This window comes from Microplitis mediator, chromosome 8 (genome assembly GCF_029852145.1).
Source record: "Microplitis mediator isolate UGA2020A chromosome 8, iyMicMedi2.1, whole genome shotgun sequence".
NCBI classification, from domain to species: Eukaryota; Metazoa; Arthropoda; class Insecta; order Hymenoptera; family Braconidae; genus Microplitis; species Microplitis mediator.
In genome coordinates, this window is record NC_079976.1 from 24,202,053 (window position 1) to 24,228,464 (window position 26,412).

The 26,412-nt window shown below is 30.8% G+C and overlaps 2 protein-coding genes across 4 annotated transcripts; one reads left to right on the top strand and one right to left on the bottom strand.

The window, feature by feature from the left end:
- Positions 1-719: 719 nt before the first annotated feature.
- On the bottom strand, positions 720-14,288 carry LOC130673248 (katanin p60 ATPase-containing subunit A-like 1). The gene is made up of 9 exons (XM_057478205.1): positions 13,900-14,288; positions 10,048-10,177; positions 7,075-7,310; positions 6,763-6,884; positions 6,493-6,672; positions 6,285-6,427; positions 3,262-3,374; positions 3,061-3,187; positions 720-1,336 (listed from the first exon to the last, which is right to left on the bottom strand). Exons 1-9 carry the CDS (start codon positions 14,162-14,164, stop codon positions 1,138-1,140), a joined length of 1,515 nt encoding a protein of 504 aa, XP_057334188.1. The 5' UTR covers positions 14,165-14,288; the 3' UTR covers positions 720-1,137.
- Positions 14,289-15,017: 729 nt separating this feature from the next.
- LOC130672842 (protein tolkin-like) lies at positions 15,018-25,698 on the top strand. 3 transcript variants are annotated; one of them, XM_057477604.1, is made up of 7 exons: positions 15,018-15,268; positions 17,471-17,699; positions 20,401-20,695; positions 22,128-22,306; positions 22,397-22,627; positions 24,643-24,861; positions 25,123-25,698. In XM_057477604.1, exons 3-7 carry the CDS (start codon positions 20,451-20,453, stop codon positions 25,611-25,613), a joined length of 1,365 nt encoding a protein of 454 aa, XP_057333587.1. In that variant the 5' UTR covers positions 15,018-15,268; positions 17,471-17,699; positions 20,401-20,450; the 3' UTR covers positions 25,614-25,698. The 3 variants fall into 3 exon arrangements, with proteins under 3 accessions (XP_057333587.1, XP_057333588.1, XP_057333585.1); XM_057477605.1 differs by lacking the exon at positions 15,018-15,268 and adding an exon at positions 16,782-17,202; XM_057477602.1 differs by lacking the exons at positions 15,018-15,268; positions 17,471-17,699 and having other exon boundaries at positions 19,921-20,695.
- The last annotated feature ends 714 nt before the right edge of the window (positions 25,699-26,412 follow it).

The window sequence follows — 26,412 nt, forward strand, 5'->3', positions numbered from 1 at the left end:
ATGAGCATGACATTAAGATAAAAATAACTAGAAAACAATGCGGAATTCGAAAAAATTTTACTGATAATAATTTGTAGGAAAAAAAATTGTCTACAAAAAAGGTCTGACGATATTTTGTAATAAGTCTGATAGTTTCGCCGGAAAAGTAGAAAATCTTAAAATTTAATATGAATTCGACTTCAACCTCAAATAACTTTTGAACAAATAGATTCCTCAAAAAATGATAAGAATCTTTTTTTGTAGAGCATTCAATTCCCTACAAAAATATGCCTGCCATTTATTCCTATGACGCATCGTTAGCTACTTATAAAAATCAGAAGACGTAAAAAAAATTTTTCCCATGTTATTCTTATGGGAAATAGAAAAGTGCGATGAGGAACTACTAAATGTTAATATTAAGAGCTTTAATTTTCACAGGCGTCTTTTTTTATCTAAATGAAACTTTTGAACCTGTTTGGAAGAAAAAAAAAAAGTTTGTTATTTTTTGGATCACCCTAATGTATACGAATCCACACGAGATGAAAACCGGTCGTGAACATGAAGAACGAAGCCATAGGTAGGCTGCCGTAATAAGATTATTTGAACAGAAATAACTTTGACTTCCCCAGAAATTTTCATTGAAAATTTTTCAAAAAAACACTTGAAAGCTCAGATTTTCGTACGGAAAATCAATGGTTTCTCACTTGGAAACGAAAAAATAAGAAAATTTCTCATTGATATCTGATTCGTAAATAAAACTTTTATATTAATATCAAAAAAATAATAACAGTGTTAAAATATAAACAAAATTTTAGATGTATTTTATATTAATCACTTTTAAATTAATTTAATATGTACAATTTCATATAATATGAATAATTCATTTCATTTAGTTTAGTAGTACGATAGAGCGCCACTAAAATATCATCGCAGTAATAATTTATAAAATTAAAGGTCTATTGATTACTTATATCATATGAAATTATATATATTTCCTGGTTAGGAGAAGGCCGTCTTAAAACTATCGAACATTATTGAATTTAAACAAAACGTTTGTTTAAAATCAAGACACATTAAACTGGATAATTATTATCTCTGATCACGTGCATTTATCTTAATAATAATGATTATCATCACTTTCGATGGCATTTTTTTTTATCATGAGGAACCAAATTCACTCATCCATTTATCATATTTTTCAAGATCTTCTTGTGAAACACTTTTATTACATCTTTCAATGGCCTCATAAAAATCAGCTGCTGATACGGGTAGGTCTAATTCTTCTTTAGGTAACTGTCGAATTTGATCGGGTTTTAGTCCAGCTATTTTCTTTCTCATTGACATCATCGATGCATCTCTATATTAGAAAAAAAAAGAAGTAAATTTGGGAAACCCAAAAGTGCACGCCTCAAACGCTCATGTTATATTTTTAATAATTTATTCACTCCTGTAAATTATCGGAAGGTATTTTCTGTTTGAAGATAAAGAAATATTTTATCTGTTCAATTATAACACCCTGGAGGATCCGAATCACGGTAAGTTACAGTAATTACCGGAATTTATGGTAAATACCCTAATTTGCGTTAAATTCCGAAATTTGCGGTAATTCCCGGGAAAAAATGTTCAGGCCTGATCAGACATGAGCAGGCATGAGTCTTCAGGCCTGATCAGACATGAGCAGGCATGAGTCTTCAGGCCTGATCAGGCATGAAAAATGGCCATGCCTGACCAGGCCTGATCAGGCATGTTCAGGTCTGTTCATGCCTGTTCATGCCCATTCTGATAAAACAATTATATATAAAAAATGGTCCTATATAATTATATATAATTATGCATAACTATATACAATTACATAAAATTATTTCTATAAAAATGAAAAAAAAAAAAAAAATATGGGAGTGTCTAGGATTCGAACCGTGGACCTTGCGCTTGAAAGTTCGCCTCGTTACCTGTTGACCTAAGAGATTGAGTTGAAAAATAGGTCTCGTACGAACTTCAAGTACTGAAAGTCTTAAGACTCATGCCTGATTATGTCTGATCAGGTCTGATCCTTTTTTCCCGGGTTATACGTGATAGATTCTTGGTCAAAAAAATTTTATATCTATGAACAGACATGAACAGACATAATCAGGCATGAACAGGCCTGATCAGGCCTGAGCTTATTCAACGCTTCAGACATGAACAGACATGACTAGGCATGGGCAGGTATGATCAGTCCTGAGCGTAGTTAACGCTTCAGACATGAACAACCATGAACAGACATGATCAGGCATGATCAGACCTGACTGTATTTAACGCTTCAGACATGAACAGACATGACCAGGCATGGACACGTATGATCAGGCCTGACTGTATTTAACACTTCAGACATGAAAAGACATGAACATGCATGAACAGACATGGACAGGTATGATCAGGCCTGAACGCATATAACGCTTCAGACATGAACAGACATGAACAGCCGTGAACAGGCCTGAGTGTATTTAACACCTCAGACATGAACAGGCATGGACAGGTATGATCAGGCCTGATCATGTCTAATTTCAGGCCTAATCATACATGAACAGACATGATCAGGTCTAATTTCAGGCCTGATCATACATGAACAGGCATGGTCAGGCCTGATCATTTTTTCCCGGGTTACTATGATTTAAGGTAAGTGACCCCTCTATCGGCCACTTAGTCGAAGAATCGATATATTTCTATCATAAGTACGTATTCATGCATAAATAGTTTAAAAAAAAAAAAGAAAATTAATCTAGTTTAGATTAAACATACTCTGATTATTGTAAAAATTCATTTTATAATTGAAAAAAAAAATAGTAGTGCGTCAGATGCGATTTCCGGTGATTTCTTATCAGGTTGGTTAAGGTTTTTTGTTCTTTCAATAACCTATTACTAATTAAAAATAACAATAAAAGTCCGATTTTTTTCTGTAATCTCATTAGCTCGTTTCATAGTAATTTTAGGAGTTAAAAATTTAATGATCCGCTTAGCGTTCGAGGTGTGCAAAAAATAAAACTTAAACATAAAATAGCTTAGCAGTAATTTTTGTATTAAAGAAATTAAAATTGTATATACCTGCAAACATTAGTGATATCTGCACCAGAATAACCAGCGAGTTTTTTAGCAACACGTGATAAATTAACGGACGGATCAATTTTAACGTCACGTAAATTTATTTTTAATAATGACTCACGGCCTTCATCTGCACGCAAAATTAAGTTACTGCTATAACTGGTTGAAAAATAATTTTAAAAATAAAATAAATCATTTTGTTACCATTAGGAAGTGGAATGTATATGCGTTTCTCCAATCGACGTCTTAAAGCTTCATCAATATCCCATGGGAAATTTGTTGCTGCTAAGACCATGACGACTTTACTCGGATCATCGCTGGTTGAAAACAAAGATATATTTTTCATTAAAATTAATTTAAGAGATACTATTTTAATCACGTAAAAGAAGGTGTAGTTGAATTTACTACAACCGGAGATACATATACTACGCTGACTAGTAATACAGTGTAACCTTAATATAACGAGCCTCAATATAACGAATTCCTCGATTTAACGAATTTTTAAAAATCCCCAGAACTGCCCATAAGGGTCTATGTAAAATATACCTTTACATTACGAATAAATTTTTCAAACAACCTTACTATAACGAAAGTTCAATCATTGCAAAATATAGATAGAAACTATTATTGACCTTTATATAACGAATTTTCCAGCCTATAACCTCGACATAAGGTATCTTACAAATTATCCCCACTTAATTCCACAATAACTAATGTCTTAATGAGTGCTAACACGTTTAATTCTTCATAAGATAGTCATTGCTGTTTGATTTAATTTAATGTAAACACTGCTGTTAGTAATTGTTAGTAGTTTTAACGTAGCAATGGCTGAAAAACGGAAAAGGTGTTCTTTGAGTGTTGCAGAAAAACGGAAAATAATATGATAACTAACACTGGCAAGCAGACAACAATTTATGACTTTTTTTCGAGTAAAGAAACGAAAAATGAAGATTAAGCTATCATTATTCCTTATTACATTCTATGTTAATATTCTATGCTTATATATTGATAACGATTTCTATTTCGACCAGAAACTGATTTAAACGTTTTCAAATAAATAATTCTGTGTTTTGATTTAAATGAGTTGTTATTTATTAGTGGAAATTTGTTTACCTTGTTCTAACGAATCGAGTTTAATATAACCTATATATAACAAACCTTACTATTACGAATAACTCGATATAACGAATAATTTCTATTTCCCTTTAGTTTCGTTATATCAAGGTTGCACTGTATATAGGATCACTACACATTTAGTAATGAATACTAGCCTATTGTGGTACACAAACTGCAGTAACATTTGCTACTGTCGGTTAAAACAACTCCTTGGTAAATGACAACTGTGGTTCTTACTTCTCCACATCATAGTTTATAATTTTTTATCGTTAATTTATTTAATAAATATATATTGATTGATATTTATAATTTTTCATGGTAGTTAAAAAGTTTTAAAAATTTTTAAATTTATATCATGTTCTTCGCACAAAGAGTTATTAAATATATTAAAATGGATTTGTAAATAATTAATTCGAATTATCACACACACAAAATTTTTAATGCAGATTTTTTTTTTCTAAGCGCCATGATATTTATTTTTCATTTGGAATTATATTTATGACAAATTAATTCTTGTATTACTAACATAGTTTTATTGAATATTTAATTTATGTTGATATAAAATACAAGCACCTAATTTGAAAGGTTATAATTCACACATTTAAAGATGTAGTAATTATAACTACAATTGTGGAGTAGTACACCCACACAGTGAGGTAAGAAGTTGTAGGTGGCGCTGTTGTTTTCGTTTGTCAGTCATTTTACTCTACATTGGAGAAGATTGTACGAATTATGTGATATTGTGCACTCATAAAATAGTAATACCAACAAATTTGGCGAGTGGACCTACCACCGCCATTTTGTGCCTTAAAACATCATGGCGTCCACAAAAAACTCGTAGATAAGAGATCACTAGGTGATGGATGAGGGCAAGCGTGTATAATGGCGTGTCTGAAATCTTAGTGATTATATTCCTAAGTGGAGGTAGCCCTTATGGGTTGGGGAAGAACTTGCGCACCCCACCACTAATCCTAAGCAAGCAGTTCATCAGAGCTGAAGTCTGGTACCATGGGGGATCCATTCCAAGCCCCACTTCAACCAGAGTCTCTCTATTTCCTGAGATGGGAGGAGTGTATGGGTCCAAATGAGGTCGGTCTCGTGGTGGTTGTTGGTGAGACACCCACATGCAATGCATGCCTAATGGGTAAGTTAATGTGAGCTTATGCTCATATTTCGCTTTTATAATATATGGTGGATTCAGTATATACAATAGGGATTTCGCAGCGCGAGTATGCCCAAAAGGGCGAGGAATCGGCTTCCGTGGAGGAGGTGGACTTAGGTCCCGTTACATTAATTAATTAATACCAACAAATTCTCGAGAGGGCTGTATCCCACCGTGATCTGTCTCAAAAGATTATGGCGCCCAAAAAAACTCGTAGATAAGATATCACTTAGTGATGGATGAGGGCAAGTGTGTTTAATGGCATGTCTAAAATCTTAGTGATCATAAGTGGAAGAAATCCTTTTTAGGGTATTGAGAAGAAGTTGCATCTCACCACTAATCTGCAACCTGAAGACCAATACAGGGAATTGGTACCATGGGGGGCCTATTTAAAGCCCCACTTCAACCAGAGCCTCTTTATTTCCTGAGATCGGAGGAGTGATGGGCCCAAGTGAGGTTGGACTCGTGGTGGCTAGAGTTGAGGCACCCACATGCATTGCATGCCTAAAGGGTAAACTAATGTGAGCTTATGCTCACATTTCACTTTTATAATATTATGGTAGAGGATAGGGTTTAACGCAGCGCGTGTATGCCCAAAAGGGTGAGGAAACGGCCTCCGATTGGTGGAGGCGGACTTAGGTCCCATTACATTAATTAATTAATACCAACAAATTCTCATAAAATTGTGTGGTTAAAGAAACCACAGGATGAGTTTTTCATACTGCACTGAGTAGTTACTGAGCCAACAAATTTTTACCCCAGTCGAATAGTAAATAGAACTACTGCAGTAGAGATTAATCTTATACAGTATCATTTATGGTATACTACTCCATTTGTCGATACCGTGACCACAAAGTGTAGTTCAATTATTACTAATTTAGTGCAGTAAATTTAACTCCAGGATTTTTTTACGTATTGAAAACGAAAATTATGAAATTAAAATTCATACTTATTGGAACTTATTCCGTCCATTTGAACCAGTAGTTCCGATTTTACACGCCTTGATGCTTCATGTTCGGATTCAGATCCACGTCTTGAGCACAATGAATCGATTTCATCAATAAATATTGTACTCGGAGCATAAAATCGTGCCTTAAATATTATTAATTATAAATAGTTTATTTTTATTGTAAAAATATTTCTAAATAATTAATTACCATTTCAAAAAGAAGCCGCACAAGTTTTTCAGACTCGCCACGATATTTTGAGGTTAAAGTTGACGACGAAACATTGAAAAATGTCGTTCCACATTCAGTAGCAACTGCTTTTGCTAACATAGTTTTTCCAGTACCTGGTGGTCCGACCATCAAAACTCCTTTCCATGGCCTACGAATGCCCTGGAAAAAAAAATTTGAACCATATGAATTTTAATTATATTTTTAAATCACATATTTATTTAATAGAAAATTTAAAAAAATTGTTAATACTTTAAAAAAATCTGGCATCCACATCGGCAGAACTACGGCTTCTTCTAACAATCGTTTGGCTTCATGCAAATCAGCGATATCTTCCCAATGTATGTTTGGATTTTTTTGAACAATATCACGCTCTGAATAAAAATTATTATTTTGTTACAAACTGATAAATTATCCGAGTAACAAATATTTTATATAAATATATACACAATTATATTGAAAAAAACGGCCCGATCCAATTATGTAGACAAAATAATGCCGGAATACAACAAGTAATTTATCATTTATAATTAATTGATCGACACCATAAGACAATTTACTTACCCAATAAATCAACCAGATCACGATCATTTCCAGAAGATTCGAATTTTTTCTCTTCCACTTCAACATCATTGCGTTCATTATCGTTTTTCTCCTTATCATCTCGTTTTAAATTTTTCTTATCGTCTTTTTTATTATTATTACCCTTCACATCAGTTTTTTTTATGGTTGTCGACGATGTTTTACGTGGCGCTACACGATTTTGAGGCTTACGATTACCATTTTGTGACTTTGGAGTTCTGAAAAAATTTTTAGTATTTTAGTAATATCCTACAAAAATCATCATATTCCGATATTTTTAATACTAGCGTACATGTTTCGCGCGCGAGCGCGCGCGTATCGTTTTTCATATATTTATTTTAATGTATATTTTCGTGTCGTTTGCATATATTTTTTTGCTTTCAACCAATCACGTTACGAATAGTTTGGCTTCACATATATTTCATCTAAATTTTATTATAGGAATAAAAAATCAAAATGTTCGTAAAATTTTCAAAAGGGACCACTTGGGTGACCGCCTAAAAAAAAGATGATTTTTGGGAATTTTTGTAAAGAAAACTACTGCATAGAATGTTTTAATGGTTTAAGGATACATTTGTGAATATATAATGAAGATAAGATAAAATTTTTTGACCAAAAAAATCAAAATCTAGCGAGTCATTCGAAATCTCCCCACGTTCCAAAAAAAAAGTCTCCCCACTGCAGTGACAGCGACCTTCACCGTGCCGGAAATAAAAAAAAACCAAAAAGTTTATTAAGTTAGAAGGTATTTCCCGTATCATGACCCTCAAGTTAAGGACATAATTGAAATTTAACACAATGGTGGAGTTTTTAAAAAAAAATTTCAAATTTTGCGCGAAAATTTGATGATTGTCGGCCTGTCAAAATTACATTTTTTATTCGATCGGAAAACTGGAGGTTCATAGTACATATAAACATATATAAAAGAAGCTGCAATTCAAATCAAATCGATCGGATGATTGTCTTCGAGTTATAAGTGCAGCAATTTTGAAAAATGTATTTTCGAAAACCGATAGACGGCTGCTCTTCAGATGACTGCAACTCAAAAAAACTATTCGAGATATGCACTTTAAATTTTAGTATATTTTTGAAGGTATAGACCATCGAAATATGCAAAAAAAAATTGTTTTTTTCGAAATTTCACACTAGTGGTCCCCCTTAATGCAAAATAATTTTCATGCATAAGACCCTAATTGATAAATGTAAATTTGCAAACCGCAAACGCGACCGCGCTGTGTGTGCCCTACGATCAAAATTATTTTGTCGACTAATTCACTCACGTTAAATCATCTCTCCACTCTTTTTCGATTATACTAAAACAGGTTAAATTGTATAATAGTACAAAGATAATTTATTGATGAGTAATTTCGAGCCGGTATTAAGTCGATTCATTATTCCATTAATTTAAAATTAATTATTTCAATCCAAGAAACCAATGCTGTCAATTGTCGTGTTTGAATCTTCGGAACCACGATAACTTTTGAAAAATATATTAAATTGGCCTGTTTTTTAGCAGCTTTGTATCTTGTGCCACAAGATCCCTTTTGAGACTCACTATCTAAATATATTTTGTTTAATTGTAATTAATAAAAAACTTAAAACCGGAAATTCATGACAAATTTAGATGCCATTTTATATTTTCATTATTATTACTTTTTATTTTTTTTTCCTCCATCAACTACTGGCAGCAGCACTAGTGTGACAGTAGGGTTAAAAAATGAAATGCGACATCTAAGAAAAAAAGGCGGGATGTTTAGAAAAATTTAAGATGATAAAAATTAAATTGAACGAAAAAACTAAAAATAAAATTAATAAGTTTAGGTTGCTCGGACATAAATGCACTTTTCAAGATCAAAAGCTAATTTTTTGATATGTCATGAATTGCTATTTCATACGTCTGAATTAATTTTTTGGAATAGATCTGACGAAGGGTTATCGTTAAATAAAAAATTTAAAAATTGGAATTTAACATGTAGTCTATAGAGAATATTGGCGAGATGCACATATATTGAGTTATGTGACTAACTCTTACAAAGATTAAAAAACAAAAAACTTCTATTTCAATTCATCAAATTTCGCAAAATACGATAAAAATGAAATGAAAATTTTCTGACGAAGGCTTTTAAAGATATTTTAATGCAAAATTTATTTACGAATGAAAACCTTGATATCAGGAGATCAAACAGGCTTGCAGCAAAAAATAATAATATGTTCAAAATGCCTAATTTTACTACCATCGTCTATGAGCATTCTTTTTTGGTGTCAGCTATTTGTCTGTGGCAGGAATTACCAGCAGAAATTACAAATTCATCGTCACTTCAAATCTTTAAAAATAAAGCATATGAATTTTTTATGAATAAAGAATCAAATTCTTGACAATTACTATGTTTGCAACCTCTTACTGAACATTGCATAGACTACTGTTTCTCTGTATAAATTTGTATGAATTTATATTAGCTTTGCAAAATATCTTTCAGTTTATGTACCTTTACGTATTAGAGAATTATTTCCTTTATGTTCTAAATATATATTATACTTACGTGATAGAATTAAAATGTTACAATTTTGTACTTGCCATTAGGCTCAATGCCTTGGCATATAAATTTAAAATAAAAAAAAAAAAAAAAAAAAAAAAAAGATAAGAAATTCACGAAAATATCAGTCCACTATACTGAAAAATAAATAAATCACGTGATTCAGACCAGTGTGGTAACGTTGCATAGAATAAAACGCGCCAACTTCGAATTGTAAAAATTCCTCCGCAGTGATTGTAAATGTACTATAAAAATTACTTTTACTCTATAAATTATAGTTTTCATAAAAAAGTCAAGTTCTGTAATCGATAATAATTTTTACATCTTGAAAATTATAGTATACCAAGATTTTAATTAACATAATATAATATTTTGTCTCATATTGCAATAAATATTTGATAAAAATAATATGAATAATTACTTTTGCTCTCCAGGTGCTAAAGGAGGCCATACATCAGGGTCACGTGTTTGGTGGACATTCCAAGATGACCCACCGGAAGACCATAAACTTGAATCTCGTGATGGTTCTTCATATTGTAAACATGGAGGACCTAAAAACTCAGATAATCGGTTAACATAAATTATCAGTTGAATAAAAAAAAAAAGTCGTCAAACTTGAATTCTCGCTCACAGTATTCCGTACGTCATTCTCATGAATTATAAAATCATAGTCTAAAAAATATAGTAACAAAAAAAACTTATTTCTATGTGAAATAGCATATTTTTTTCATAAATGTATAGAATAATTTTTAAAATATAATTTTAAGAGCCTACCCGTATGAAAAAGCAATATATGAGCTTCAGTATAATTCAAAATATATGATAAATTATATGGAATTATAAGATGTCATATATGGAGCCATATACAAAATTTTGCCGAAATATTATATAATTTTATAATTTGCGACATATATATCGGTATTATATTTTTTTTACATGCTAACTTATAAATATTGCTTATAATATTTTATACTATACTTTAAGTTATACGATAAGATATATGATTTAATTATATGACTGACATATAATATTTATACATGTAAATATATAATTGTATAAATAAATGTTCACATATATTTGTATAAATGTATGTAAATATATATTTATATAGATATATGTTTATATATATTTGCACAAATATAAAACTAGAGATTTCAAGCTATAAAATGTTTTTTTTTTAAATCTCGATACGATTATTTTTCATGAAGTTACAGTCTTGCAAAAATCACTAGAAAATTTCTAAAATTTTTTTGTTCCTATAATTTTTGGTATGAGTGTATTTTTTAAATTATTTATGTATAATAATATCGAAATTATTATAATATTGAAATTATAAGTTTATATATAAAACGAGAATATAATTTGAGATGTAATATCATATGTATACAATTACATATATTATAAATTATGTGGATTATAATACTATTGAAATTATAAATTAATTTATAAGATGAAACATATATTTTACGTTATAAATTAATATATAAAGCGGACATATAATATTTGATACAATATCACATGTATATAGTTACATATATTATAAATGATATGGATTATTATAATATTAAACGTATAAATTATTATATATGATAAATCATATGTTAATCAATATTAATAATTTTGCCGCCATATATGTTCAGTTATTTACCATATATTTTTTTATATATTATCGACAGTATATGGTTTTTTCATACGGGTATTAAGTTATAATTTATATATAATGATCAACATGAAATTACGAAAAATAAAAAATTAAATATAATAAACAGGTTTTATTACTGTAAAAAAATTACTGACATTTTTTATTTTAATAAATTAACTAAATAATCTTTTTTTACTGATTATACAACAAGCGGATAAAATACAAGAGAATGTTTGTTGATTCAAAAATTTATTTTTTTACTCGAAAAAAATAAATTAAGAAATATTACAGTGGCATACACGCAGAGAATTTTATAGTAAAAATCGCCCCAATATTTTAGGTAATGGTGAAATACTTTGATATTTTTGATAGAGGAGGGGGCGAAACGGGTACTTGAAGAAATACTGTTTGCGGGGACTCAATTACGTTAAATATTTTTTTTTAACGATATTCAAAGGTGAATAGAAAATATTTTCAGTTGTCGTTAAAAAAAAAAAATTTCATTCGGGGGCAAAATGGGATACCCCCTAAACAGGTGAAAAAAAAAAGTTTCTGGAAATGAAATAAATTTGACAAAATTAAATTTCCTTATACGTAATTTACACAAAGAAAAATTACATTTCACATAATTATTGGATGCAAGGAAAAAAAAAAATTTTTATTAGTTTTTATCAGAAAACGAGTCATTAATATTTTCCGACTGACACAAGATTTTTGAACAAGTTTATCAACTTTAAATTGGTAATTTTCTATTTGTAAATCACTTATTATTAACTTCAAAGTGAAAGATTTACGTCAGTTTTAATTCCGAAGAAGATATTTTGAAAAAAGCAAGTATATATTGCTTAAAGTAATAGGTTAAAAAATTATTAAAAGTTAATTAAATTTCAAAATTATAAAAATTGTAAATATTTTCAAGTTGATTGTCGAAATACATCCGAAGTAATTTGACACGGAGAAAAAAAAATCATATCGATTTCTACTATTTTTTTACAAAAACAATATTTTTTTGAAAAAAACAAAAAAAAATCGGTCTATCGGTTGACCCTGCGGGCCAGCCCCAAAACTTCCCGCTATTTTCGAGCTACTTGAGCTCGAAAATATTGTTGTGAATACATTTTCGAGCTCTTCGAAAGTACTTTTGTTTTATCAACGATATCTTTCTAACGAATCAACCGATTGAGACGGCTAAGGTGGCAATCGACGCGTTTCATCAAGTTCTAAAGCTGACCAAATTTTGAAATTGATTTATCAAGTCGTTTTTGAGAAATTTCCAAAATACTAATAAAAAAATTTTTTTTGAATTCTTTCGTTTTCGGTTTCTCTTGAACGAATGAACCGATTTTGATGATTGAGGAGGAATTTGATGCGGCTTATAAAGTTTTAGAGCTGATTAGATTTTCAGATTTTTTAACTTCCCGCTAAGAAAATCGACGATTTTTGAAAAATTCGGGAAGTTATGGTTTTCACCCCGATTTGGGAAAATCGAAATTCCATCAGATGTCGAAGTTTTGAGGTCATATGTATGTATGTATGAGTGTGTGTGTGTGTGTGTGTATGTATGTGTGTGACCGGTCTATAACTTTTTAACTAATGAACCGATTCGGATGGTTAAGCTTGCAATCGAAAGAGCTTATTGGCCATCAATTTTTCTGAAAATTTCAGATCATTTGATCAAGTAGACTCGAAAATATTGGCGAATTACAAAAAAATAATTTTTTTTTTTTTAGTTTTTTATTGATTTCTCAGAAACGACTTGAACGAGCGACTTCAAAATCTAATCAGCTCTAGAACTCAATAAAACACGTCGATTGCCGCTTCAACCATCAAAATCGGTCAATTCGTTCGTAAGATATCGTGGGAGAAAGAAATGCTAAAAAACGGTTTTTTTCGAAAACAATGGAATACAAAAGTATTTTCGAGCTCGAAGAGCGGGAAATTTTGGGGCTGGCCCGCAAGGTCAAACGATAGACAGATTTTTTTCTAATAAATCGATTACAAAAAAACAAAAATTAAAAATATGCACATGTAGAAAATTAAAAAATCAACAGGTGCAATTTAATCTATAATTTTTTGTGTAGAAAAAAATTTTAAAATTATTAGTTGGCTAACTTCAGTATTTTTTTTTCTACTCACATTTTAATTGTTTATTTAAAAATCTTTTTAACTTCTGTCAGTTACATTCACACTTATAGAAAAAAAAGATCTTGAAGTTAACAGACAATTAGCGATTTTCAGATTTTTTTTCTAATAAATCGATTACAAAAAAACAAAAATGAAAAATATGCACATGTAGAAAATTAAAAAATCTACAGGTGCAATTTATTCTTTAATTTTTTGTGTAGAAAAAAATTTTAAAATTATTAGTTGGCTAATTTCAGTATTTTTTTTTCTACTCACATTTTAATTATTTATTTAAAAATCTTTTTAACTTCTGTCAGTTATATTCACACTCATAAAAAAAAAAAAAAAAAAATTGCATCTATAATTTTTCAATTTTGTACCTGTGCATAATTTCAGTTTTTATTATTTTGTAATTCGTTTCTTAAAAAAAAAAAAAATCTGAAAATTGTCAATTGTCTGTTAACTTTAAGATCAATCATAATTTTATATATTAAATATATATATTACCTAATACTTTTTCCATGGGTACATCAGCTTTAAATAATCGTATTGCGCGTGCAACATTATTAACTTTATCGTATTCATCAGCAATTTGGTGCTGTACCAATTGCCATTTAGATTTTCTAGTTGTGTCAACAATTGTTGATAATAACCGATTTATTTGTTGTATTACACCTTGATAATAAACACCTGATGTTTCATAATTACCAGTTAGTGCTAGATCACGTGCTAATTTAGCGTTTTCCGATATTTCATTTATTGACACTGACATTTTTTAATTTTAAATTTATCTTTATTATTTATTTTTATGTTCTAATATATTTTTTGTTTATTTATTTTGATATGTACATATACACTGTTGTGTTTCGGTTAAGATTGTTGACCATTTATAGACATTTTTTTTTTTACCTCGAGGCTGCACCGTAACGCCTCTAGCGGCAGAAATAAATATGAGAATATGAATTGTAAATAAAAAATACTTGTCGATAATGCAGACATTTTTTTTATTACAATAAAAAATATAACACAATTTATATATGTGTAATTAATAATTGGGCTACAGCTGCACTAAAACGAATTTCTTTAAATATCAATTTAAAAAAAAATTAAAAAATGTTTTTTCTGCGAAACATTTTTGTGAAATTTTAAAATTTTTCAAAATTTTGGACGACATAATTAAATATTAATGTTACCCCTGATTAAGAAAAGCAATTAGAAAAGATTTTAAAATTTTTTAATCTTTCTGAGTTGTCAATAAAAATTAAAAATATTTGAAGCGATTGTAAAAATTTTTAGTGATTGAAAACTATTTGGAAGTACCCGTGTAAAAAAAAATTTCAAAAAAGTTCCGCATGCGAAACTTCTGAACATAAGACAGATTAGAACTTCGAATATAACTTTTTTGGAACGTTACACGGAGAAAAATGCAAGTCAAAATTAAATAATGATTATAATCACAACGAAAAATTTGTTATCTCAAACAAAAAATAACAATCCATAAAAAAAATTACGATGATTTGAAGAGAATTAGCTTTTTATTTCAATTATTACTATCTAGATTGTAATTTTCACTTATCATATATTAATTACAATACAGCTTCGTTAAGTTTTCGCTTGGAAAAAATCAATATTTATTTATTCACTCTCTAAAACTAAATAAGTGAAAATTTCACTAATTGAAATAGTAATCTTAAAATTCACTACAAAATTAGTGATTTTGAATTAGATTCACTAATTCATTAGTGATTCCCCGGATTCTACAATGATTACTAGTGGTGCCTCGCTTAAGGACTTTTTATTCTGTCATAGAATTATCAAATTCAGGGCAAAATTAATTACGATAATTTTTAAATACAACTGAACAGTAGTAATTAAGGTAAGTTAATTAAATAAAACCTAATTTAGTTGCTAAATAATACATCTTGTTATTTTTTAATAGCTTTATATTTTTACTCCAACTTTTTTTACCGAACCTTAATCAAAACCATCATTGACAATAGAATCAGGTTATGAGTATAATTATGATATAAATATTTACCATACGAAAATAATTTTAATTGTTAATTTAGTCGATCAAGTTGCTAAAAAAATTTTATAATCAATTACAAATAATAATAATAATAATAATATTTTGATACAATATTATTAGCAACGATACAATATTTTTCCAAATAAATCCTCGTCAACAAGTGAATTAGTACATTTTTGACTAATTCAATCAGTGAAATTCTCACTAATTCTATATGTTGTTTTTTTTCACTAATTCAAAAAGTGAATAGTCACTAATTCATAGTCGTATACTTTGGACTATTTAGATTAGTGAATATTCACAAGTAATTAGTGGTTTTTCACTAATTTAGTTTTAGAGAGCATATGAAAATAGTTCAATGTTACAAAAAATAGAAATTGTTTTCAGAATTATTAAAAGTTAGTAGGGGAGGGTGGGGCAGAGCGGCCCCCCTGAAATTTTGATAAAAAAAAAATTTTTTTTTTTTCGACTAATTACTGTGAATCCGATATGTTTAAACATTGCGCATTTTACCCCTACGCATGACATTTGAGGCAAAATGAACAAACCCAAAATTTCAAAAAAGTGATTTTTTCATATTTTTATCGTCAAAAAAAAAACATTTATAATTCCACATTTCTAGCCCTACGCATAACAACTGGGGCAAAATGGGCCAGCCGAAACTTCCGAAAAAATTATTTTTTCATATTTTTCGGCCGTCTCTCTATGTACGAGGCAAATTTGGACACTAAAAATTTATAAAAATAAAATTTTTTTTTTTAGTTGGTAAATTTTTGAAATTAAGTAAAACTATAGAATTGTTTTTTTTTTTTTTATTAAATAACAATTAGTAATTAAGGCAATCGAGAGTGAACAATTTATTACACCTTAAAAATTTTTTTTCGAGTAATGTAAAACCAAAAATAGTTGTCAAGAGAAAGAAATACATTCTTAATGATGAAAACAATTAAAAAAAAAAAAAACGAAAAAAAAATTTTTTTAATCATTGTTTTGAGGGAGGCCACTCTGCCCCACATAAAAAAATTTTTTTTTTTTTCAGAATTTAGGCAAAATGTCCATAAATTTGTTCGAAATAGGACAAAAGTATAGGGAAATTATGGTTGAAACACAACAAAAAGTAATAATTGGCTTAGGAGGGCCGCTCTGCCCCACCCTCCCCTTTTTTCTTTTATCTCTGGTAAACGCTTGATGGTAGTCTGGTCCTCTAGTCAGCTATACACTTATAATTAAAGAAAATGAATTTGGTTTTGTACATAAATTACAATAGAATTCATTAGATAGATATAATCAAATCTTTTTATCTATAAACTTATAAATATCCATAAATAAATCGACATCGATTTATACTTTTAAATTTCTGCCGAAACCTTTGAATATTATTTAAGTAATGGAGATTTAAGGTTGATTGATAGCTGTCAAAATAAAAATTTAATAACATTAATATTAAAATTGTAACATTATGTTATATATATAATATAGACCGAAAGAAAAAACACTCTACAGAAATAAGAAGATTTTGATTGAACGAACAAATTGACTAAAAACTTGTACTACGGTCATTTTTTGGCGAAAGAAATGACATCTCTATGGTAGTAGCTATTTAGATAAAAAATAGTCAGTAGTTGGAATCAGTTGTAGCAACAGAGTGTTGGGAGAATTTTCGGTTCTATTGACTGAAGATATAATATAGAAACTGACATAACCAACGGAAGAACAGTTCATGGAATGGACACTTAAATGACAATTGTCAATAAAATTGAATTTTGTAAAACAGTAGAATGGTAAGTTTGAGCAATTTTAGTTTATAGGGAATACTTATGAGAGCCAAGGTCAAGGTAGTGGACTGAAATATTTTTTTAAATAAACTTCACCGTTGAATCAACGGTTCGGACTTTATAATGATTTAAACAATTTAAATTGTAATTAACAATCGTTTGCACTACTTTTGTACAAAATAGACTAGATTTTTGTGATCCTTGTCCCAAAATACGTAAGAAAACGTTGCAAAAACCCATGGATATTCAAATTAATACGGACTTTTCTTTTCAGCCGAGAGGCTATGGAGGGAGAGGAAGTAACCAAAGCCTAGCAGCAGTCGCTGGAGTAGTTCGGCGCTCGCCGCGAGATCGCGTTTAATAAAAGCCGCGTCTGTGGCAAGAAACTTATTTCAGAGTTATTATAAGCCATAACTGAATACAATTTGATTGTTATATTCGTTCTGCTTGAACAGATAACTACTTCTCATGATCGAGAGACGTAACCATTTAATCGTGTATAAGTAAATACATATAATATATTGCATATCCGACTTTGCTGTTTGCTTTTTCGGTTTCGTTGAATAATTTGTCAATTAGGCCTTCAATGAGTTACTTTAATGATAGTTATTAAAAAATTTGCATGTAGAAAAAAGAAAAAAAATGTTTTATTTATTCGGCATCTTCATGTGTTACATTATGTTTGTCGAATGAAAGTTGTTCTGTCAAATGAAAGCATGTAAAAGTGACGTTTCTCGATAACTAGATGATGGCACCGGTACATGACTAGAATTTGTTGAAGTAATGTTCTTTCAGGACTGAATGATTGTCACATCTGCATTCTGCAATCTGCTGTTGCAACTGGTCCCATTCGGCGTGGGTGTTCAATTTCCTCATTAGCGGTTGCAAGTTCAGCTTTCAACTACCCGAGTCAAAATTTGAAGTGTTGATTTGACCTCCATAGTCTAAGTTAGATTATTGAGGCTGAAATTATAGGTATATGAGGGTAAAATCACATTCGAGCAATAAGGCATGCTATTGAGCAGAACTGTAAATTTGACCTAACTTTGGGAGTTTTGTCCGCTTTTACCAAATGTAGGGTAAATTTACAGTCGGCAGGAATGTAAAATACCCTCCAAAACTTACTTTTTAATGGTAAACAAGATCGTTATCGGATGTTCGTTGGTAGATAAGGGGAACAAAGGGGCGAAGGGGGTATTTAATATAAGATTAAAATGGCTGCCATAGGCGCGAATTTTTAAATCAAAAACATTACAAATATTTATAGATTAATTTACAGTATCCATAAAATAAGTGAAAACAATGACGCATGCAAAAAATAAAAATAATTGATTTCGGAATCGAAATAATTGCCTATCACTTTAATTTATCAAAGAAATTTTTTTTCTAGTCAGGGAATTTTTGGCGCTAGTATTAGCTATATAAATATCAATAACGATCCAAGTATAAATTATAATCTAGATAATATAAAATTAATGAAATCAAAAGCAACCCAAAAATTTATCATTGAAAATATTGTATTTATTGATTTTTCATCCCTTAAATAATAAAAATGTCTTTATTGTTGAGACTGATTTAGTTAGTAATCCAATACATAAATAATTTTTGGTTTAACAATTTTTAATATTACAAACACTGATAAGATGGCTGATCGCATACCCATACAGGAGTTGCCAGAGTTGAACAACGGGCCCCTACTTGGCCCAGCACTGGGGAACCTAGCTTTGGCACACCTATATTAGCCCAGGCTTGGGCCAGGACTGGGTAACCTAGCCTTGGCCGTCCAATGGCAAGCCAGACTTGGGCCAAGACTGGGTAACCTAGCCTTGGCCGTTACAATGATTACCCGGGCTTGGGCCAAGGTAGGATTACCCAACTTGGATATACCCATGGTTTATACAAGTAGATCATATAAATGTACCAGTTCAACGTTAGTAGGGTCGTCCAGTAGCTACCGTTCGGACCCAGTAATCAGAAGGACGGCAGTTCGCGCCTAGAGTCCAGCAGAATTTCCACCGAGTTTTTTTCACATCATTTACCTCCCTTAAATAATTAAAACGTTAATGATCATGAATTCTACGAGGTTAATAATAATAAATTTTTTTTAATTAAATTTATTCGTTTCCTGGAAGCCTGGGCCAGGTCTGGCAACCAAGCATGGGCCAGGTCTAGTAACCAAGCATGGGCCAGGTCTGGCAACCAGGCTTGGCCCGAGATTATCATCCCAGGCTTCTACCAAAGCTGGGCAAAGACTGGCTTACAAGCCTGGCCCAAGGTTCTACAAAGTTGGGCCAAGTCTGGGCCAAGCTTGGGCCCGTGGTACTTTCCTCTCTGGGATATTGGTTCACAATACGGATCGTAGTACTGATTATAAATATCGTTATAAGTATTATTGTATTTTGTGCCAGTTGTGTTAGTTATTTCTGAGTTTACATAGGATGATTTTGGATCAGAATTAACATCTATAAATACCTCATTGAAATTTCAAAGCTGTCAGGTTTAAATAAACATAAACGAGAAAAAATTTCAGACTTAAAAAAATTCAATGGATTTACAAGAGTCGAAAAATTTTCACGTCCAGAATAATTTTACAATTTTATTTTGGACTTATAAATTTTTCAACTTTTGTCACTCGATTGAATTTTTCTAAGTCCAAAATAATATTTTTTGGACTTAGAAAAATTCAATCGAGTGACAAAAGTCGAAAAATTTATAAGTCCAACAAGTATAGTCTTAAATCAAAATTTTAGGCTATGAAGGATAAAATACAGTTCTAAAATCACTTTAGAAGTATGATTTTACCTTCCCAATGCTACTTTGAGGGCATGGAGATCATAATTACAGTTCAACTGTGAGCGGCAAGCCTGTTAACAAAAGAATTGAGGCTATTTAGGCTAAAACCACATTTCAGATTTCGACTCGGGCATGCGCATTAAAATTATAATTAATCTAAAATGATAAAACCGAATACGGAACCGAATTTCCCGAGGCTATAAAAAATCAATTAAATTTACAAAATTCTATTAGTTAGTGTCGAAATAGAGTACAGTTGTAATTAGTAAATTATTTTCATGCTGTTTCAATAGTCATTTCTGCCTCAAAGTAGTTTATTCTTTCAATTAACTAAAGTAGAAAAAAAAATAATGGAATATATTTTATACATTTTTCTACTTAAAATTTGTTTTTCAATCATATCTCCGCTAGATTCGTACCTAATATCTGACAGTATAGGTGAGCTTGAAGTACTTGATGATATGAGCGAATTTAAAAAAAACCAAACGACAAACAAGGAACGTAGATCTCTTGCGGTAAACAGAAAGGATAGACTTTGGGATGGGGGTATTATTCCATATGAATTTGATAAAGTTTTCACTGGAGCACAGTATCAATTGATAAAGCAAGCTATGCAACTCTGGGAGAGATCGACGTGTATTCAATTTGTTCCAAGAATCAAAGACGTGCATGAAGATTATACACTTATCACTAAAGAACAATGCGGGTAAAGTAAACATCTAATATTTCTCAAATAGAAAAAATATTGACTTGAGTAATAAATTATAAAATTATATACATAATCAACAATTAAAACACCGTCACTAATGTGAAAATCAATGCGCTTTAACCCTTCGTCACCCGCATCACTTTTTCATCCTTCGTCACTCGCGCGGTGAGCGCTGCGCCGCCGTGTTAAATCGAGCGCTGTTGCCACATTTTTCAGATTGCTAAATCTATATAAAAAATAATCTAAATGAAATTTTTTTTAATAATTAATTTATCGAGATTAAAAAATAAAAGATAGATTTTCCATTTTGTTTTTCATTTTTTTTATTAGGAATTACTCCGTTTCAATTAAAATTAAATTTTTTTTAACAACAATTTTATTAAAAAAATCGCTTGCTCATAAAATTATTACTCAAATGTATTTTAATAAATTATTTATTGTTATTATTATTATTATTATTGTTAATATTATTAATTCTATAATTATTAATAATGCTTCTATTGTTACTAGAATTTTTTCATTATTTTAACTCAAAATTAATTAAAAACAAAAAAAAATTCAATTACCTGTTGTGGTTATAACCTCGAAATTCTTCTTGAATATTATACACAAATTACATATAATATAAATATATATTTGTAAATATAATAATTAATATTTAAATAACATATTTTTGTTTGTGACAAAATACTTATTACGCGTAGAATTATTCTTAATTATTAATAAAAAATGTATCTCTATTAAGAGAGAATACCTAAATGTCAAACCTAAATATTTATATATCTATATCGTACAAGAGAATATTACCACACACAAGTTGGCAGCAGCGCGCGGCGGACATTTACCGGTTACTAACTCGCACTGGGCGGCGTCGCGCCGCTTTTCAATTTCTTTCGCATGAAAATATTTTTTTTTAACAAAATAATTTATTTCTTAGGAGCGGCTAATGCTAGAAATTCTTTTAGAATGTCTAATTCAAGCATTCTAATTTTTTCGACGTCATCCGTCACCGTAATTATGAGAAAATTGCATAATTGTAAAAAAGGCGGCGCCGCGCTCATTGAGCGAGTGACGAAGGGTTAATTAGAATTCTAAGAATTATTTTTTAGACTCATCTCATCGCTAATTTCTTGCACTGTAATCTTTATACTTATTACACAACTACTGCCATAAAAGTAATTTAGTTGATTATAATAAATATAATATTAATAAATCATTTGTGTACACAGAAAAAAAAGATATCTTGAGTCAAGAAAATATTTTTGAAGACTAACGTTTTCGGGAACCAAGTCAAGATTTTCTTGAGTCAAGAGAATTCGTCTTGGTTGGAAAAGATTTCTACTTTATCTGAGAAAATTTAGGTCTCCAAAAAAATTTTCTTGAATCAAGAATATTTACCTTCAGTCGAGAATTTTTTTTTTGTGTGTAGGTGTTGTTCGGTTGTAGGCAAATTCATGAAACAAAATCAATTTATTAGTTTGAACGATGATTGTATGGATTATTATACTCTTCTTCATGAGTTGGGACATACAATTGGACTATTTCATGAGCACTCGCGTTCAGATCGTGATGAATATGTGAAAATTTTTACAGCTAATATTATGTCAGGTACACGTATTCGCAAGTTATTCCCAAAAGCTACAAGTTTAGATTTCCTATATACCATTGCATCGATAATTATTTTATAAAAATCAACAGGTGACAAAATTAATTTCGAGAAAATACCGAAAAACGAATCAACCACTCTGGGACAACCATATGATTATAGTTCTATAATGCACTATGATGGCACTGTTTCAGCGAAATATTTTTTTTTGGCCACAATGAAACCGTTGAAAAAAGTTAACGGTAAATGGCCGGTACTCGGTGGAGATTATGATCTGAGCCGAGGTGATGTTGTGACAACAAATCTTCTGTATCATTGTCCCGGTATGTATCATTTACTCTCTTAATTTGAATCCGTGAGGAATCCACTGGTTCATTCAGTGAGTTAAAAGTCACTGGTGAATCAGTGAGATTCAAAGTTGCTCATTGGTAAACCAGTGAGTATTGGGTTCACTGATTCAAACCCGTGCAAAATTTAAGTACCTCGAGTATCCGTTGTCAACAGCGACCCATGATTAATTATACCGGTTATAGAAAATTATATATAACCTGATGTTTGTTTATTATTTTCGATTGAATTAATTAATACTTTTCAAGTTAAATTGTGACTCTACACTATAAAAAATTCGCGGAGTGAATGCGGATTAAGTCCGGAGTGAATGAATTCTTAATTATTCACTCCCCTCGGAGTGAAATTCACTCCGCAGGAGAGTTTTCGCGGAGTAAATAATTTTTTATTAATTTAATCCCTCCGGAGTGAAATTCACTCCGGAGCGAAGTCTTGTAAATATTATTAATAAAAAATAACTCCACTCAATAAAATCGAAGTAAAAATTCGCGTATTACATTATTGATCAGCTGATATGCACACACATACGCACATACATATTTAGGCCCACACGCGCACTCGCACACACACGCACGCACATATTTGCATACACGCACACATTCGAACACACGTACACATCTGTACACACGCATACATTTGCACACACGCATAAATTTGCACACACGCACACATTTGCACACACGCACAAATTTGCACACACGCATACAAACACCTGCACACACCCAAACACACACATGCACGCAAACACACACTCACACACACATTGTTTAGCAGTTTCATATAAATTAATATAAATTTATTTAAGTATTAAAACTCCGGACCGGAGTGAATTGGGAGTGAAATAAAATCGGCGTCACTCCGCAATTACTCCGCTAAAAAAAAACTCCCAATTCACTCCGCATGCGGAGTGATTTTTTTTAAAACTTCGGAACTCTGAGTGGCGGAGTGAATCCGGAGTGAAATCGGATCTTATTTCACTCCCAATTCCCTCCGGATTCACTCCGGATTTTTTACAGTGTATTATTGCATTTTCTATTTTACATAAATTATATTATGTTTTTAATTTAAGCTATTCTCGAAGCCTTGATAATTTTTATAATTTAATCGACCATTATATTTGTAAAATTTCGAAGAAAGTTCGAGTGCAGTTAATTTTTTCCACATTATTTTGAATAATTATAATACGGTTAATGTAATGAAAGTTGTATATAGTAAATTTGCCTAAATAATAGACTGATCCAAAAAACAACGAAATTTTTTTTTTTCTCGGAAACAGGTTCGAAAGTCTCATTTAGATAAAAAATGAAGGCTAGTCCAAGCCTCTGAGAACGAAAAACCTAAGGCTCACCCAATGCTCGATTTGAAATATTATTATTCAAATTAATAAATATAATTTAAAAAAAGTTTGATCTTTGGGCCAATGGTTAGCTGCCAAGACTTGGCTTAACGTAATCAAACCATTGGGCCAAGCCCTGACCGAGGCTTGAGCCAATGGTCAGCTGCCGAAGCTTGGCAAGTGACAACAGGGCCAAGGCTCGGTCTATAATCAGCCTTGGCGATTCCTACCTGGGTAGTAAATATGTTTCAATTTATTCATTTTACGTGAATAATCATGCCCTATATGTATAAGTTGGGTTATGATGAAAGTTATATCAGCTTACTGTTGAATCAGTGAAACTCACTGGTGAATCAGTGGAAATTCTCACGGATAAATCAGTGACTATTACGCCCGTCATTAAAATTCACTGGTTCACCAGTGAAGTTCACTGAGTAACCAAAGTGGGATTAAACTGCCACCAAGACCACTGGTCGAATCAGTGAGTTTTACTGGTAAACCAGTGAGATTTCACTGGCGAACCGGTGGAATTCCACTGATTCAAATTAAGAGAGTATTTTTGTATCGTCTAATCATTCATTTTTAAGTCCATTCATTTAGACTCGATTATTCATTTATTAGTATTTTTTATTATTTCTCGTGATGGATTTCCAGAGTGCGGTGGAACTTTTTCGCATCCTAAAGGAACTTTCAGTCCACCAACTGAACCGAGACATTCACAACAAAATCTTACACGCTGCGAATGGACAATCAGAGCAGCTGAAGGTCACAAAATAAAACTTTCAATCAAATTAATGGGTATTCCGGAAAGCTCTAGCTGTTTAACGGATTATCTGGAAATTCGAAATAACCGGGAAAACGATGATGTCATAGGTGCGTTATACTTCAAAGTTATAGTTGTCCCGATGAAAACTTAGGATTTTTTTCCCACCAGTTTCTTCCCCCACCACTACAATATTAGAATGGGCGCATGCGTCATTAAATGTGCGCATGTGCCAAACCAACTTTTGAAGGGTGGGGGAAGAAATCGTGGTAGAAAAAAATCCCAAGCTTTCATCGGGACGACTATATAAAGTATAGTATTATGTTAAGCTTATTTATAATTATTTATGATCAAATGTGAATTATTTACAGCTCGTTATTGCGGAAAAATTGAAACTACTATTGTAGCTAATACTAATATTTTAAAAATTTTATTGGTTAACACGAAGTACAAAAAAAATTCCGTTGATTTTATAATAGAATATGAGGCCATGTGCGGTAAACATTTTTATGTTGGAACTAATGAAACATTTTACTTGGAGTCGCCAAATTATCCGGGACCATATGTAGCAAATAAAGAGTGCTATTGGTATATTACTGCCCCCGAGGATCACAGTATATCACTAGAGTTTTATGACTTCGATATTGAAGAAAGTCCAAATTGTAATAAATATGATTACTTGGAGGTACGTGACGGTGATAATTATAGAGCACCGCTTATTGGAACTTATTGCGGGAAACACGAAAATTTGACAATATCTTCGCTAGGACGATTTATGTTTCTCAGATTTATTCCTGATGAATCTCTAAATAGAAGCGGTTTCTCGGCTGCTATTACTGTGCGACGAATTAAAATGCATTAATAACAATATTATTGATTGTTACTATTCATTTTTACTTTTATCGCGAATTTATAATGTTTCTTGAATATTATGAACTGCTTTTTAATAAATGACAATAATTTAATAAATGTTATATTGATTTCGAACATTCTCTATGCTAATAGTCTCTTGTTTGAAGGTTTTAAAACACTCTACAGAAGTAAGAAGATCTTGATTGATCGAACAAATTGACTGAAAACTTGCACTACACGGAAAGAAAATTATGGGAAGTTTTCCAATGCATTATGGGAATGGTTCCCATAATGGTATGGGAATAGTACCTATACTACTATAGGAATGGTTCCCATATATTATGGGAACCATCCCCATAATAGTATGCGAATAGTTCCCATACCATTATGGGAATGGTTCCCATAATGATATAGGAATGGTTCCCATACCATTATAGGAATGGTTCCCATAATATTATAGGAATAGTTCCTATAATATCATAAAATTCTTTTTTTGCACAATAGTGTAGAAATTTCCCAAAATTTGAATTTTCTTGAATGTTTTGTGCTGACAAAAAATTCTTGTTAAAAATTTTAATGTTTTTTTGCCAAATACGATTTTTTTTTTCAATTTTTGAATTTTTGTTTTTATGTTTAATAATATTTCTGTGTATTGTAGAAGTGATTACTACACTTCTTTAAATTAATTTTTTCATGATAATATGGGAACCATTCCCATAATATTATAGGAATGGTTCCTATAATAGTATGGGAACTATTCCCATAATATTATGGGAATGATTCCCATAATGGTATAGGAACCATTCCAA

Excerpts from the sequence above, each read along its gene's own strand:
- LOC130672842 (XM_057477602.1), top strand. The coding sequence starts at position 20,340 with ATGGAATATATTTTATACATTTTTCTACTTAAAATTTGTTTTTCAATC. Across the intron at positions 22,628-24,642 it reads TCTTCTGTATCATTGTCCCG|AGTGCGGTGGAACTTTTTCG; the intron begins GTATGTATCATT and ends ATGGATTTCCAG. Across the intron at positions 24,862-25,122 it reads GGAAAACGATGATGTCATAG|CTCGTTATTGCGGAAAAATT; the intron begins GTGCGTTATACT and ends AATTATTTACAG.
- LOC130673248 (XM_057478205.1), bottom strand. The coding sequence starts at position 14,164 with ATGTCAGTGTCAATAAATGAAATATCGGAAAACGCTAAATTAGCACGT. Across the intron at positions 10,178-13,899 it reads ACCCATGGAAAAAGTATTAG|GTCCTCCATGTTTACAATAT; the intron begins GTAATATATATA and ends CTGAGTTTTTAG. Across the intron at positions 7,311-10,047 it reads TTAGCACCTGGAGAGCAAAA|AACTCCAAAGTCACAAAATG; the intron begins GTAATTATTCAT and ends AAATTTTTTCAG.